The sequence below is a fragment of the Nicotiana sylvestris genome, chromosome 3 (genome assembly GCF_000393655.2).
Source record: "Nicotiana sylvestris chromosome 3, ASM39365v2, whole genome shotgun sequence".
Classification (NCBI taxonomy): domain Eukaryota; kingdom Viridiplantae; phylum Streptophyta; class Magnoliopsida; order Solanales; family Solanaceae; genus Nicotiana; species Nicotiana sylvestris.
This window is the reverse complement of record NC_091059.1, coordinates 30,767,969-30,784,767: the sequence shown is the minus strand read 5'-3', so window position 1 is coordinate 30,784,767 and position 16,799 is coordinate 30,767,969. Positions and strand designations below refer to the sequence as shown.

Below are 16,799 nucleotides of genomic sequence, written 5' to 3'. Positions count from 1 at the left end.
ATCACATTATTAGTACTCGTTCAATATAAACGTGCTCTTTAACGCTATCAAACGTCGTTTACTACATCGATTCCTCAACACATTTGATCTAGAATTTAATATCCTTAACTAAGATTCATCCTATATCTCATCATTAATTAGTTTAACTAAAAGTTTCGACACTTTTTTGGTCTAACAGTAGCCTAATCCATATTGCTGAGGTTGTCAATTTTTCTTTTGTGACCACGAAATTTGGTTTCCATTTAGCAACTGAAAGGCGGTGGCCATTGATGAACCATGGGCCTTGGTGAAAAGCTTTCTCCGTGTTTTCTTTTCTTTTGAATTTGATTATAAAATAATTTTCCCCTAGGTCAATCAATGAAAATTCTTCCGTTGGGTGCCAAAGCTCTTGAATTTTCTTCTTTTAGTATTGATGTAGTATACGTTTACCAAAGAGTTTAACAATGATTGAGCACTTCCATGTGTCACACCTCCTTTTTCCCAAAAGGGAATATAGGGTGTTTTCCAATTTAAGTGACATTAATCGAAATGAAATTATTTTATTTTATTTCAGAGTCGCCACTTGGGATAATTATATGGTGTCCCGTCACCGGTTTATTTTAAATCCCAAATCGAGGAAAGTTTGACTCTATTCATGGTCTGCGAACACAGAAGATTGGGTAAGGAATTTTGTTAACCCGGGAGAAGGTGTGAGGCACTCTCGAGTTCCGTGGTTTTAGCACGGTCGCTCAACTATTAATAATTGGCCTAATTATCTGATTTACTACGAGTTTTAAACCTATTGTGCATTTTTAACTTTATAACCGCTTTTATTTATTTATGAAATTATTTTTGTAACAAGTTACAATTACCGTACACTTGTTTGTTTTTGTATACGTTGTAAATCGTGTCACGGGAACCGTACCCACGATCTACAACATGTGAATTTTATTATTGTTCGAAGTTGTGGTCGAGTCACATGAAATGTGCACCCAGATTTGGAAATTACGTATCACAACTACGCCACGGGAACCGTACCCGTAATTGTGATGATTTATTTAAACGTGCCTAAAGCATTCTACACGTATTTATAAGTTAATATTTCCTAAGGTTTGAGATGAAGGCCAAGAGTTAAAGGAATTAGCGACCCAAACATATTCTGCTTAAACAACTACCAGGGCCCGTATCAATTTTAAAGCTCCATGGCACAAATAATAATTCCTATGTTTGCGTTAATCCTAAATAGCTAATTAAGATCTAACACCCATAAATTATCTACCGCAATTAAAGAATTCCTAGCTCAATAATGACAGGATAAATGAATATTCGGATAAATTAAATAGAAGATGTGAATTCATTAAATATTTCAATTCTTAAACTAACTAAACATTGGCATAATCCTTTAAACCAACGATGGAGAAAAACGATGAGAGAGTTAGTAAAACAAAATTGGCAGTAACTCATTCAAACTTTCAGAATTAAATTTGCCAAAAATGAGTGAAAATGGACAAACTGGCCCCTTTGAGTTAACATAACAAACCAAATACATTCTAATATTTCCAGATATGGTAATACAGTAACAAATATAACTTTAAAATGTATACATGAATGGTTCAAAGAATAGTCAATCTTTTGCTTAATCTCCCTCCATAGATGAATCCAAATGCATCCTTTAGCTTTAGAGTTCACCAATCTGATCTAAATGGTGGTCAGATTAGCAAGCCATAGTTACGTATCCTGTAACAAACCATCTCTTTTACACTCCAAACTCAACACAAATCCACATAAACCAACACTATTGTAAAAATCTTTTGAATTGAATCCGCATGGTCTAAAACAGGGTTGAAATGGTATTCAAACTTAAAAAAAATCAATAACTGATATTACATGCTTAAGATATTATTAAAGGCTATTTAAGCTAATGTTTAGAGTTAACAACTCGATCAGCTCCCATCTTATAATCAACTAATTCACAACAGGACATTTAACTCAGAAATAGACTCAAAGTTTAAAAAATAACCATATCACTTCAAGTAATCAAATAGTAGAGTAATGGAGTTTTTCTTTTTCCATTTTTCACACAAAATAAACAGAACACCACTCATGAGTTTAACTGAAACAAGATCTACTAATTAACATGCTAAACATAAGGAAAATCAGCAAGTGACGATGGAGGATCAAGATTTCATGGAACAAATAATGAAATCAGCTCATTCATGCCAAAACAGAAACTTAGATTTTAGAGTGAGTGTGCTGAAGAATGTCTGTATGAGTGAGTGAGGGTCCGTTCTTTAACATAAGCATAATAGGGAATATTCTACCCTAAAAATTAGAAAATGTCAGCGGTAAAATAGGATAGTACAACATCTTTTTTTAACACATTTGGTACAGGTGTCTGTCCGTTTACCCAATTTCAGCATTTTCACACCAAAAAGAGGGACACTTGTCTAATACTAGAACCTTCTGATATTTTTACCTAAACTGTATCCATTTTTTCTTCCAAATTAACCCCTTCAAGTTCTGTTTATTACACTTTCACCCTCCTAATTCCCAATTGGCATTCAAACCTCTAAACTCAAATAATTAAGGCAACAATTAGAAATAAACCAAAACAAAAACAATCCATTAATTAAAACCTAACTAATCTACTAAGTTGACTAAAGCTGATTTAATTGGCCTAAACAAATGTAATTAAACTAAACAATGCAATTAACTAAATAAACCTATGCAATTAACTAAATAAACCTACTTTTACTGAAATTAAACGAATTAATAACCAAACCAATCAAGATTAACACCTAAATGACAATTCAAAAATAGAAAAAGAAACAAAGGGATTTGGGGAGAAAGGTATACTGATTTTGGCCGAGAATGTGATGACCAATGAGGTAAGTTTCAGGCCAAAACGAGCTAGTACCGGCAATGAAATCAGAAGAAGGAAAGATTAGGTTTTTCAGGATTTTTAGATCTAAAATTGGAGAAGATGGGTGGGGATTTTGGAGAAATTGAGAGTAGATACGGGATGAGGAGATTACGGCGGTTGTCTGGTGTGAATTTGGATGAGATAGGAGGTAGTCCGCTGTCGTAAGGCGATTTCCAGGCAGCGGGGGACGGCGGAGATGGTGAAGGGTTTGGGGCAGCTAGGGTTAGTTAGAGTGAGAGAGATGAGAGACTGAATAAGGGGGTCTTTAGGATTTGTTTTGGGGGGGGGGACAGTTTTAAGGGGTGGAGAGGCCAGTTCTCAGCCGTAGGATTAAATAAGTTGAACGGCTTAGATCAAACGCTAGCCAAACGACGTTCTCTAAGTATTTGGGCTAAATTTTGGCGGATTTGGGCATTATTTGGGCCATTTTAAGCTTTGGCCCAATTTTGACACACTTCTTTAATTCATTTTCTTTGTATTTTCTTCTCTTTTTTTATTTTAAATCCTCAATTAATTAATATAGAAACGTAGATTAGGTCCTAAATCAAATCTAAATTATGAAATAAACCTAATTAACTATTTCTGATATTTGAACAATTAATTAACTTTAAAACTAATGGAGGAACTTACTAATTTAAAACTAGAAACTATGAAATGTAAAAATGAACAATATTTTTTTATTTTTGTTTAATAAAGTAATTAATTAACAATTTAATCCTAAAGTATAAACACAAAACCTAAAATGCAATGCATGAAATTTTTGACATTTTTTGTGGTATTTTTCATGATTTCAAAGATGTAAAATGTGTACAAAAAGCGCAAACAATTAATTAAGAAAATCCTACAAAATCCTATAAAACTAAAACTATTTTTAAATTTTTCGTAGGAGTATTTCTAGTCGGGCAAAAATCATGTGCTCACAGCTGCCCCTCTTTACTCAGAAACATGAAGAGTTTTCGGGCAAAGATATAATAAGAAATTATGAGCGATTTTTGCCCGTTTGGATACTCCATGAGAAGCATTTTGAAAAAGTTTGACCGAACCTTGCTTCGGAGGTTGCCTATATATCCTTGGCTATAAAGGAATCCGGTTAGTGTAGTTCTGGAAGTTTTGGTAGCTGGGACTACCGAATAGCTGTGATTTCACTGTTGTTGCTGCTGTTTCTGCTTGCTGATCTCCTTATTACACAAAAATCAAAATAAAAAACTAGACTAACTAATCCTATCAACTACGAGTTACAAGATTCCTATCTACAAAACCTTCTGAAGCTTGATCTTGAGTCTTGGTTGGTTCTTCCTGCAGACTCTGATCTGAATCTTGATGCTTGTTAGCTGCAAGTGCTGGTTCATTGTTCTTCAGCTTTTCGGATCAGGGCGGGACATGCAAAGCTTGTAACTTCAACCATGTCTTGAGAAGTTTACATATTTTCTCCACTTCTACACTTTGAGTTCACTTCTTTTCTTGTCTTCATTTTATTTTATTCTGGACTGAGATTTCTTCTTTTGTCGTCTCAAACCTTGTATCTCGAGGTATAACCTGCTCAGACACCAAACAAACAAACGAACATAATTTTTCTGCCGCAGTTTTCACTAGAAAAATTTCGTGAGCTATTTCTAACCAAAACTATATGCTACTTCATTATTGAAAGAAACAAAATCAGGATTCTATATCCTTGGGAAAAAGATTAGGTAGTGGAGACCCCATATCTAAAATTAAATCAACTAGGGGTTAGAGACCCTAGGTTGGAAAAATCACCAGGTTATGCTGGTCTCAACTAGGGAGTGGGACCCTATGTTGGAAAAGTCATCAGGTTATGCTGGCATCAAGTGGGACCCTATGTTAGAAAAGTCATCAAGTTATGCTGGCATCAAGTGGGACCCTATGTTGGAAAAGTCATCAAGTTATGCTAGCATCAACTAAGGAGCGGGACCCTATGTTGGATAAGTCATTAGGTTATGCTGGCATCAACTAAGGAGTGAGACCCTATGTCGGAAAAGTCATCAGGTTATGCTAGCATCAACTAAGGAATAGGACCCTATGTTGGAAAAGTCATCAGGTAATTGTAAGGCCTCGTGGATTGATCTGTATATTAAAAAGTTAAGGAAAAATGTTGTTCAAAAGAGCGCATTTCTGCAGGCTATTATGCGGCCGCATAATAGCAATGTTGATCGCAGAGTCTCCCCAGAGCGAGGCAGAATGTTGGCTAATTTTGAGGACAACTATGCGGCCAATTATGCGATTGCATAATCGATAGGCGGGCCGCATAGTTGTCGCATAACCTCCTTGGGATTTTTGCGAAGGGCAGTTTTGCAGTGTATTATGCGACCGCAGAACAGGTATGCGGACCGCATATTGGTCGCATACCCGGGCAGAATATTCAAGTCTTGAGGGCTACTTTTGTGGTCCCTTTTGCGGTCCGCATATTAGTTATGTGGTCGCATATGCCACTGTAGATTGAGTTGGGGCTCCTATTTTTTAACTTTTAAAACCCGACCCCATTCCATTAAAAACACCCCATTAGACTCACTTATGCTATTTTATACTACATTTAGAGTGAGAGAAAGAGTTCTAGAGGGAGAAAGTGATCCTCACCAAGTCACTATTCAATCCTTGCCCAAATCTTTGAAGATTATCAAGTAAAATTACTAAGTCTTCATCCTAATAGGTAAGAACTTGTGCCCTAACCTTTAATTTCGAAATTTCTATTAAAATGAGTAATTAACAAGTGGGTTCATGGGTATAAGGATTGATTATCTTGCATGCATGTATGATAAAAGGTTATGGGGAGATTTTGAGCTAAAAATGTAACAAATGGGGTGTAGGATGATAGAATCTCTCACAAAAAGGTCCTAAAATCATAATGCACACCTAGTGCTTGATAATGTGCCCAAATGAGCTACAATCGTGATTATCCCTCTAATTTTTGGTTCAACTTGTAATTCTCATAAAATAGATCGTTGTTGCTAGGAGTTCCGAAATTATTGTAAGAATTTAAGGAAAGCTCTCTTGAGTCATGTATAGCTAAAACTCCCTCTTCTTAGAAATTGAGCTCCCTTGGTGTCCATGCAAATGTTGTAAGTCCGAAATTTGATTGATGTAGTGCTTGTTATTTCAAATGAATTTGTGTTGCAAGAATATATGTGAAAGGTGTGTCTCAATGTGTTCAATATGCTATACTTGATAAATTGAGGATGTGTGAAGAATGTGAACTATGTGCTAAAATGCCTAGATTTCAAGTCAAGTTTAAATTGTAGTTATTTTGCCGAACTATGTGAAATCCTCTCTATGCTTATAACTTGAATTGCTCTCGCATGTGCCCATTATCGTAAATTGCAAGGTTAATGTTAAAATTTAAAATAATGTGAAATGTGGTGGAAAAGAGTTTGTGTTATGAAATATGGTCTTATGCCAAGTATGATGTGATAATTGTGGCCCCAAGTGCCGATGAACTGATATACGTGAAACAAAAATTGAAGTAAAATGATTGATGGAAAAGGGAAACGTCTTGGTAAGACGGTTTAGCCGATCGGGCCGCGATCACACGCCATGCCGCATACATGGTGGTATTGTGTTGATATTGAAGCCGAAAAGTGAGAATGAAATTGTGATTAAGGTATATGTCTCAAATGAGGCAACTTAGCCGATCGGGTCATGATCGGACTCTACGCAAGAAAGCGGTGGTATTATGAATGATGATGTAACAACATTAAATGTCCCAACCTAAAGCTATGGCAATTATGTGAAAGCTATGTGATCCCTTTTATTTGATGATGTGGTGATTGCTTAAAGCTTTTGTTAATCCTTATGATTTCTCTATTCTTATATGGTTGTTCTTTCTAATGAGATGGTGTTTAGTTATACATACTAGTACTATTTTATGGTACTAACGTCCCTTTTGCCAGGGGGCGCTACATCTTTGAATGGATGTAGGCGGTTCTATAGTAGACAGTGCCGATCACAGGTAGCGGAATATCCTCCTATCAGCAATCTTGGTGAGCCCCTTTTCTTCCAAGGGTTATGCAATATATCTTTTATTATAAATTATCACTTTTTGAGGTGTAGATGGGGCCTTGTTGCCTGCATTATCATAACTATCTTTTGTATCTTTAGAGGCTCCGTAGATATTTTGTGTGGGGTATGTATCGGCGTTGAATGTGTCACTGGACTATGCTGTAATTCTAAACTCTTGTTCTTCTAAACTGTAACTGTATGCAATTTTGGAAACTTAACCATGAATTAAGGGTTGTAATATAAAATGAACTCGCAATATTATATGTACGATCTTTCCTACTGTCTAATTAAATAAAAGCATGGTTTTGTTGATCATAGTGAATTGAGTAGAAAGTGTCCAAAAGGCTTGTCAAGTTGGATTCACATGATTGAGCGCAGGTTGTGCCTCCTGAGGTTGGGGCGTGATATTTATGTTGGCATCAACTAGGGAGTGGGACCCTATGTTGGAAAAGTCATCAAGTTATGCTGGCATCAACTAGGGAGTGGGACTATATGTTGGAAAAGTCATCAAGTTATGTTGTCATAAACTTGGGAGTGAGACCGTATGTTGGAAAAATCATCAGGTTATGCTGGCATCAACTTGGGAGTGAGACCCTATATTGGAAAAGTCATCAGGTTATGTTGGCATCAACTAAGGAGTGGGACCCAATGTTGGAAAAGTCATCATGTTATGCTGGCATCAACTAGGGAGTGTGACCCTATATTGGAAAAGTCATCAGGTTCTGCTATCATCAACTAAGGAGTGGTACCCTATGTTTGAAAAATCATCGGGTTATGCTAGCATAAACTAAGGAGTGTGACCCTATGTTCGAAAAGTCATCAGGTTATGCTGGCTTCAACTAAGGAGTGAGACCCTATGTTGGAAAAGTCATCAGGTTATGCTGGCATCAACTAGGGAGTGAGACCCTATGTTGGAAAAGTCATCAGGTTATTCTGGCATCAACTACGGAGTAGGACCCTATGTTGGAAAAGTCATCAGGTTATGGTGATATCAACTAGGGAGTGCGACCCTATGTTGGAAAAATGTAGCTAGAGATTGGAGATCCTATACTACCATGATTTGAATTTTTCTTCTTTTCTTTCTTTTCATTTCACTTTTCATTTTTTTCTTTAAGAGAACGAGTAAAGAATTTGGAGGGGACTTCCCCTTTGGATTGAATATTGTTGCAGACCCAATCTAATCTCTGCGTAATTTTGCTTTTGTTGCACCTGCTTCGTGCAAGGCTGCTTTGAATTGCACATGTTTTCTCTATTTTTCAAACAAAGAACAATTTTTCAGTTTGAAGCAGTGGTTGGTTTTGTAGCCTTGAGCATTTCAATCACTTGATCTTGGCCCGACTTCTTCAATAAAGATCTTCATTGCTTGCTTGCTTTCTGGGGATTGGTTTCATTCCTAAACCCAGGGATCTTGACTTATCCGAAGCTTTCACATGATGGTTAACCCCTATGGGACATGGCCTTTTTCCACCTTATTTTGCCTTTATGGGCATTTGACTTTGATTTTCTTTCTTTTCAGGAGTTTTTGACTTTGAAGCATCGGCCATCATGGCCAGTTGAGGTCAACTTGATACACCTACTGAGGCTGGGTACTTTCTTGAATATTGGCTTTTTGTCAAACAAAACCCTGTAAACTAATGTTGTCATATTTTCTTTGTTTTAAATTCTTAGCAGAATTAGACCGAAAGGGATTCAAAGAAAAATAAACAATGGACAGGATAATGAATTTAAACGAGAGGTGTCCTTTCGAAGAAAGGAAAGAAGGACTTATCTGGAGTGCATGCAAACTTTAATGAATATGACATGCCTCTTGGACTGGATACCCGATCTGCGTAAACCGTTCAACTCTCATAAACTCATACCTCAAAACTGAGAAACCTTCCCAGGAATCTATCAATACCGATGGCTGTGAGGATCCCTTTTTGGATAAATGGCGCCCTTTGCGGGTTTTCACCTGTTAACCTCTCTCATATCTCTTCTCACTGTTGCCTTATAGTGCTCTTTGCAAGTTTTCACTAGCAAAATTCTCTCATTTTCAATTTCTCTGCTTACCATCACTCTATGATGCCCGTGTGGGTTTCAACAATAAGACGTTTTCATTTTATTTCTCTCATTTGATTGTATCAGATCCATGTAACAATATCCTCTAATTTTGAACATCTTTATCGATTGATCGGAAGGACTTGAAGAGGATTTGGGGGTAAAAGGAATTTGGATTGCATTACAACTTTGGAACCTTTCAAGCGAAACTGTCGCTGAACAATTATAACTTCTGCCCAGTTTCAACTTTAGGGAAATATGGATTTTTTTTTGTCTAACTGAACCCCAACGAGAGGTTGCCTACATATCCTTTTGGAATCAAGTCCAACATAGTTCAAGGGACTTTGTTTTTTATTTTCTTTTGTTTTTCTATTTTATTTTGTTTTCTCTTTTTTTAAAACATTTTCGAGTTCCAAAGAGGGTAATCAAAGAAAAGTAACCGGCTCAAAGGGTTTGCAAAGGGTTGACAGCGTTTGGGTAGCGAGAATGAAAGCCTTCGTCATCCCAATCAGAGAGTATTAGTACTGCAAAAGGGGTTAAACATAATACCTTTTGACCGTATCCGCATTGACAGCCATTTCGCGGTCATTTCCTTCAATGTCTCCCAAATACAATTCCCCTTTTGACAATAGTTTTCTTGTAATGTACATACCTTTCCAATTTGCAGCAAACTTTCCCTTTGCTTCCTCATGATGCGGGAGAATACATCTTAGAACAAGTTGCCACGCTTCACAATTGCTAGGCCGCACTTTCTTGTTGTAGGCACAGGCCATTCATTGCTGATACAACTGCCCGTGGCAGACTGCAACCATCTACTTTTGATCAATAATGGTTAATTATTCTAAACGGGTCCTAACCCATTCATTATCCTCGATCTCAGTTTCAACAATGATTCTAAGAGAGGGAATCTCAACTTCCGCAGGTGTTAGAGCTTCAGTGCCATAAACCAATAAATAAGGTGTTGCCCCAACTGATGTGTGCACGGTTGTGCAACATCCCAATAATGTAAAAGGCAACTTTTCATGCCATTGTCTAGAACATTAAATCATTTTCCTGAGGATCTTCTTGATATTATTGTTTGCCACTCCAACAACACCATTAGCCTTGGGCCTATAAGGGGTAGAATTCCGATGCGTGATCTTAAATTGTTCGCATACCTCCCTCACCAAATGGCTGTTCAGGTTTGCAGCATTGTCTGTAATGATAGTCTTAGGAATACCAAAACGACAAATAATATTGGAATGCACGAAGTCCACCACCGCTTTCTTGGTGACGGCTTTGAAAGTGACTGCCTCACCCCACTTTGTGAAATAGTAAATGGCAACTAAGATGAATCTATGCCCATTTGAAGCTTTCATCTTGATCGGCCCAATGACATCCATTCCACAAGCAACGAACGGCTAAGGTACTGACATAGGTTGCAACTCTGAAGGCGGTTCATGAATCAGGTCACCGTGTACCTGACACTGATGACACTTTTGGACAAAACTCAAGCAATCATTTTCCATGGTCATCCAGTAATAACCTGCCAGAAGGATTTTCTTTCCAAGGACGTATCCATTCATGTGGGACCCACATACTCCCGAGTGCACTTTGTTCATGATTTTTCCAGCCTCTTGGGCATCTACGCACCTTAAAATATTCAAATCTGGAGTTCTTTTGTAAAAGACCTCTCCGCTCAAGAAGAAATTGCTAGTGAGCCTTCTAATGGTTCTCTTTTGGTCTCCATTGGCTTACTCGGGATATTCCTTTGTTTTCAAGAATCTTTTGATATCATGATACCATGGCTGACTATCCGGTTCTACTTCACATGCATTTCAATAACCATGTCTTTCTCGATTTTGGATTTCCAGTGGGTCAATATGGACATTGCCCGGATACGGCAACATTGAGGCCAAAGTAGCCAGTGCATCAGCTAACTCATTGTGAAACTGAGGAATATACCTAAACTCGACCGACTTGAACCATTTGCTAAGATCTTCTATATGTTGCCTGTATGGGATAAGCTTGATATCTCGAGTTTCCCAATCACCTTGAGCTTGACGAATAATCAAGTCAGAATCTCCCATGATTAACAATTCTCCCACATCCAGATCAACTGCCATATTCATGCCCATAATGCAAGCTTCATACTCGGCAGTGTTATTCGTATAGAAGAAACGAAGCCTGGCTGTGGCCGGATAGTGTTGACCAGTGGGTGAAATAAAATTTTCCCCAATCCTGATACCTTTTGCATTTACAGCTCCATTAAAGAACATTTTCCAGGCATTGGTGTCTTCTGCAATTACCTCAACTGAATTTACTTCCTTGTCCGAAAAGTAAGTGCTCAAGGGTTGATATTCATCATCAACAGGATTCTCAACTAGGTGATCCGCCAAGGCTTGGGCTTTTACCACCGTGCGGGTGACATAAACTATCTCAAACTCGGTAAGCAGAATTTGCCATTTTTCTAACCTTCATATGGACATCGGCTTTTGGAATATGTATTTCAAAGGATCCATTCTGGTTATGAGATATTTGGTGCAGGCCGACAAATAATGTCTAAGCTTCTAGGCGACCCAAGTTAGGGCGCAACAAGTTCTTTCCAACAAAGTGTACTTGTCTTCATAACTAGTGAACTTCTTGCTCAAATAGTATATGGCTTGATCTCTATTCCCGGTCACATCATGTTGCCCCAGGACAAAACCAAAAGAATTTTCCAAGACTATAAGGTACAAGAACAAAGGTCTCTCAGGCTCGGGTACCAACACTGGTGGATTCGACATATATTCTTTGATTTTGTCGAAAGCTTCTTGGCACTCATCCGTCCATCTAATTGCCGCATCTTTCTTCAATAGCTTAAATATGGGCTTGCACGTGGTAGTCAGCTGAACAATGAACCTGATGATGTAATTCAATCTTCCCAGTAGACTCATGGCCTTTTTCTTGGTTCTCGGAGGGGGAAAATCCCGAATAGACTTTATTTTTGTTGGATCTAGCTCGATGCCCCTCCGACTGACTATAATACCTAAATGTTTCCCAGATGGAACTCTGAATGCTCATTTAGCTAGATTCAACTTCAAGTCATACTTACGCAAATGCTCAAAAAACTTTCTCAGATCCTGCACATGGTCATCCTACATTCTGGATTTAATGATCACATCGTCCACATATACCTCAATTTCCTGGTGCATCATGCCGTGAAAGATGGCACTCATAGCTCTCATGTAAGTTTGTCATGAGTTATTTAAACCAAACGACATGACCCTATAACAGTAAGTGCCTAGGGTGTGGTGAAAGCCATCTTTTCTGCTTCTTCTTCATCCATCAGAACCTGGTGATACCTAGCATAACAATCCACGAAAGACTGTATCTCATGTTTGGCACAATTGTCAACAAGAATGTGGATGTTTGGTAATGGAAAGTGGTCCTTGGGGCTTGCTTTGTTCAAATCCCGATAATCAACACACACTCGGGTTTACCCATCTTTCTTTGGCACTAGGACCACATTAGCCAACCATGTGGTGTATCGGACCACTCGGATCACACCAGCTTTCAACTGTTTGGTGACTTCTTTTCTGATCTTGTCACTGATGTCTGTATTAAACTTTCTCTACTTTTGTTAGACAGGTGGATAACCGGGATAAGTTGGCAATTTGTGCACTACCAAATCAACACCCAGTCCTGGCATATCATTATAGGACCATGCAAACATGTCTTTGAATTCAAACAAGAGTTGGATCAATGCATCTCTAGTTCTTTTATCAGCATGAATGCCTATCATGTTTTCCTGGACCTCTTCCGAACTACCCAAATTAACTGGCTCGGTTTTATTTAAATTTGGCTTAGGCTTATTCTAAAATTGTTCCAGTTCTTGATTTATTTTCCTAAAAGCCTCATCTTTATCATATTCTGGTTCTTGACTTGTTATTTCACAATTAGACAGCGTGTTAGGATCTGGGCATGAAGTCCGCAAGCATGTCATATTATTTAAGTACACATTATTAGAACTAAAAAGATAGAGATAAGAAAAATAACAAAAATTAGAAAAAATAATGGAAAGAGATTAATAGACGATGAAATATTGATTTTATTTAATTTAATTTGAAGATATGAGGGTTTACATTAGAATTTGAAAGACAATAATCTAAAAATCTTCGAGTTACACCCTAAAATAACTCGAAATGCAGAAAAGATGGCAAGACTGAACTACCGGGACTCCCGCCTAACTGTGAATGAAGTAACCTTCCAATTTTGAAGTTTAGCATTTGGCCCCATATATTGCACCTCAGCAGTGCTTGAGCCTTCACCCAGTTGGACCATGTGAACCTCGTACAACATTTGCCTCATTGCCCCACAAATATCCTCAATTTCTTCTTCTTCTTCTTCTTCTTCTTCTTCTTCTTCTTCTTCTTCTTCTTCTTCTTCTTCTTCTTCTTCTTCTTCTTCTTCTTCTTCTTCTTCTTCTTCTTCTTCTTCTTCTTCTTCTTCTATATACCTTGGCTTAACAAACATCCTGGTGAGGTGCGGGACCGGCTGAGGCAAGGCCCACCCATTGTTCTTATGTTCATCATCCCAATTTACGTCGGCCTTTGTATCTTGAAAGCCTATGCCAAAGAACTTCTCGCTCGCAGTCAAAGTGATAGGCTCTGTAATGCCTTATAAGGATACCCCGAGCCCTTTCCCGGGCTTGTACCCATGTTTGATAATTTTACTAGCAACCATGATTGATGCGTTTGATAAGTAGGGTTGAGGACATAGGGTTCCTTCCTTGCATTGGTCTGCGACCACGATCTCAAAAGCTTGGTAGACGATGAGTTCACTACCCTCTCTAGCCTCAAAGCATGAGACTGATGAGTCCCTGTAGATTGATTGTTCATCTTCCCCGTGCACCACTATTTCTTGATTTTCATGTTCGAACTTGACAATTTGGTGGAGAGTAGAGGGCACGCCTCCCGCGACATGGATCCATGGCTTTCCTAAGAGAAAGTTATAAGAAGTGTCCATGTCGAAAACTTGAAATGTTTCTTCAAAATCTATAGGGCTAATAGTTAGGACCAAATCAGTCTCCCCTATCATATCCCGCCTGACACCGTCGAAAGCACGTATGCAAACATTGTTGGGTCTAATCCTTTTAATCCCAATTTCCATCCTTTATAAGGTTAATAGAGGGCAAATGTCAACTCCAGATCCATCGTCCAACATAACCCTTTCCACATATCATCCTTCACACTTGACAGTCAAATGAAGGGCTTTGTTGTGGGTGGCTCCTTCTGGAGGCAAGTCATTTCGGCTGAAGGAGATTCGGTTGACTTCAAAAAATTGCTCTGCCATTCTTTCCAACTGTTCGATCGTGGTCTCAACCGGAACATACGCCTCATTTAGCGTCTTTATCAGCACTTTCTGATGTTCATTTGAGCCTATCAATAGGGACAAAAGTGAGACCTAAGGGGGGAGTCTTTCTAAGTTGATCAATTATAGAAAACTACGAGGTTTTCATATTTCGGAAAAATTCCTCCGCTTCTTCAGCACTAACCGGCTTCTTAATTGGAAATCGTTTCTGCTTTGTTTTGTTCAATTCTTCTAGGTTGAGATACTTCCTAGATTGGTTCATTTCATTTACTTCTCCCATGATTTCCTTTCCTTTGTATGTGACCACTGCCTTATTGTAGTTCCAAGGTACGACAATGGGGTCTTTCATGGGACTCTCAAGTGTGCTGTTGATAACCACGGGCTCAGTCAGCCTTGGTGAAGTTATCAGTCCCTACACCACATAAATCCCCTTTGGCACGTATAGCTTTGATGCATTCAGTGTGACTTTGTTTTGCTCAAGTCTTTTGGGAGGGTTCAATATGAATCGTTCCTTTCTGGGGGCCCTGGGAACATAGAGAATGACATCTTTCGAAGGTGTTACCCCTGACTTTGTTTCCACAGCCTTTTATGCATTTTGGGGAGTGGAATTGATCTTCTTCTCATCTCTAGCTTGTTTTGCCACCAGTTTGAGTTTGTTTTCCGAGTCGACATATAGCAATAATAGCTTTCAAAGATCTGTCAAATTCTTTGTCCTCACAGATCATCCCAATGATCGGCCCCTTATTGTGAGTCGACAATGGGTTGTTAGTTGCATTGGGGGCTTTCTTGTCCCGCAACACTACCCGCTTCCGTTCTATCATATTCTCGACTGCTCTCTTAATGGTCCAACAATCTTCAGTGTCATGCCCTTCCTCTCCTGAGTGATAAGCGCACCTGGTACCTAGACGGTAGGATGGAGATTTTATGTTCTGCCTGTTTGGAGGTACAGGCTGTAACAGGCCCATTTGGACTAATTTTGGGAAGAGGCTAGAATATGACTCACCAATGGGCGTGAAGTTAGCTTTTCTCGGTGGTTCACGGGGACAGGTGTTATATTGGTAATTATTATGTGGTGGACATGAATTATATGAGGCTTGGCGAGGAGGGTTTTTTCTTGGAGGTGGAGCTCGGTTCAGATTGTAATATTGTTGTGGGCGAGTGTATGGGTGGGCGTTCATTACTTCATAAGGACGAGGAGCCATAGCATATGGTGCATCCTGGTGGGGGCAGTAATGTTGCGGAGGCTTGGGAGAGGAACCAAAGTAACCTCGGGATTGGCGAGAATTCCTCAACCTTGAAGCCACCATGGCCCCCTCTTCTTTCTTTTTCCGGTTTGCTAAACCTCCCGAACCGCTCTGGATGGCTTGGGAAGTGGCTCTTATAGCTGATTAACTCATGATGGGACCTGTTTTCAAGCCATTTTCTACCATTTCTCGAATCTTTATGGCCTCTGCAAATGGTTTGCCCATGGCAGACATCATGTTTTGGAAATAATTGGCCTCTTGGGCCAATAAGAAGACACTGACCATCTTGGCCTCATCCATTGGGGGGGGGGGGGGTTCACCCTGGCCACTTGTTCACGCCATTTGATAGCATATTCTCGGAAGCTTTCTGAAGATTTCTTTTTGAGGTTGGACAAAAAAAAATTGTTCGGAGCTATGTCCACATTGTACTGGAACTGTCTGACAAAATCCCAGGCCATATCATCCCACATGTGCCAATGGGAGATATCTTGTTCCATATATGACTCTAACGCAATTCCGGTTAAGCTCTCCTCGAAATAGGCCATCAAAAGTTCTTTCTTTCTGCCCGCCCCTCTCAGCTGATCGCAATATCTTTTCAAATGGGTGATCGGGTCTCCATGCCCATCATATCTTTCGAATTTTGGCATTTTAAAGCCAACAAGCAGATGAACGCGAGGAAACATGCACAGATCAACATACGAGACACATTTTTGGCCACTTAGGCCTTGCATGTTCTTAAGACTTTGTTCGATGCTTTTCATCTTTCGAATTATCTCTTCTTGCTCGGGGTTCTTCACAGTTCTTTCCTGTTCTATGGGAGACTCATATCGGGGGTGCTGAGGGTAGGAGTTTGGGGTGACATGAGCCGTGTCTAGTTGAAATTGTGGTACTTGGAAAGTGAAGGCTGACGGTACGAAACATGGCATAGGCACTATTGGTTGTGCCGTAGTAGAGACTGGTAGTGTAAATATTGTAGAAGATACTCCCGAAAATGGTGCTTGGGGGAGATCATCAGAAGGCGTACCGGTGAAATTAGCTGACATAGTGGGGTACCCGAACGCGATGAATGGGTTGGTTACAGGAATAGGGACGTTGGAGGTTCCACTTGTTCTGGGAATCTATTCGGGAAATCCAGAGATTGAACTGGGCGGTTCTCTATCATTAGACCAAGTGTCCCACATCTCCAACATGCAGAGACGCAATATTCTATTTTCTTCAGCAGTTGCTGACTCTTAGGCCAGGATAACCGATGTCGGGCTATCCTCTGAGGGGTT

The 16,799-nt window shown here is 39.3% G+C and overlaps 1 protein-coding gene across 1 annotated transcript; it reads right to left on the bottom strand.

Annotated features, from left to right (window-relative positions):
- Nucleotides 1-10,767: 10,767 nt before the first annotated feature.
- Nucleotides 10,768-14,080, bottom strand: LOC138887185 (uncharacterized). Its single transcript, XM_070168905.1, has 4 exons — nt 13,645-14,080; nt 13,175-13,536; nt 11,549-11,817; nt 10,768-11,404 (listed from the first exon to the last, which is right to left on the bottom strand). The coding sequence occupies exons 1-4, from the start codon at nt 14,078-14,080 to the stop codon at nt 10,768-10,770; spliced, it is 1,704 nt and encodes a 567-aa protein (XP_070025006.1).
- Between the last annotated feature and the right edge of the window lie 2,719 nt (nt 14,081-16,799).

Excerpts from the sequence above, each read along its gene's own strand:
- LOC138887185 (XM_070168905.1), bottom strand. The coding sequence starts at position 14,080 with ATGGAAATTGGGATTAAAAGGATTAGACCCAACAATGTTTGCATACGT. Across the intron at positions 13,537-13,644 it reads CGCATCAATCATGGTTGCTA|GCTTTCAAGATACAAAGGCC; the intron begins GTAAAATTATCA and ends TCTTTGGCATAG. Across the intron at positions 11,405-11,548 it reads TTCACTAGTTATGAAGACAA|GTTAGAAAAATGGCAAATTC; the intron begins GTACACTTTGTT and ends GTCCATATGAAG.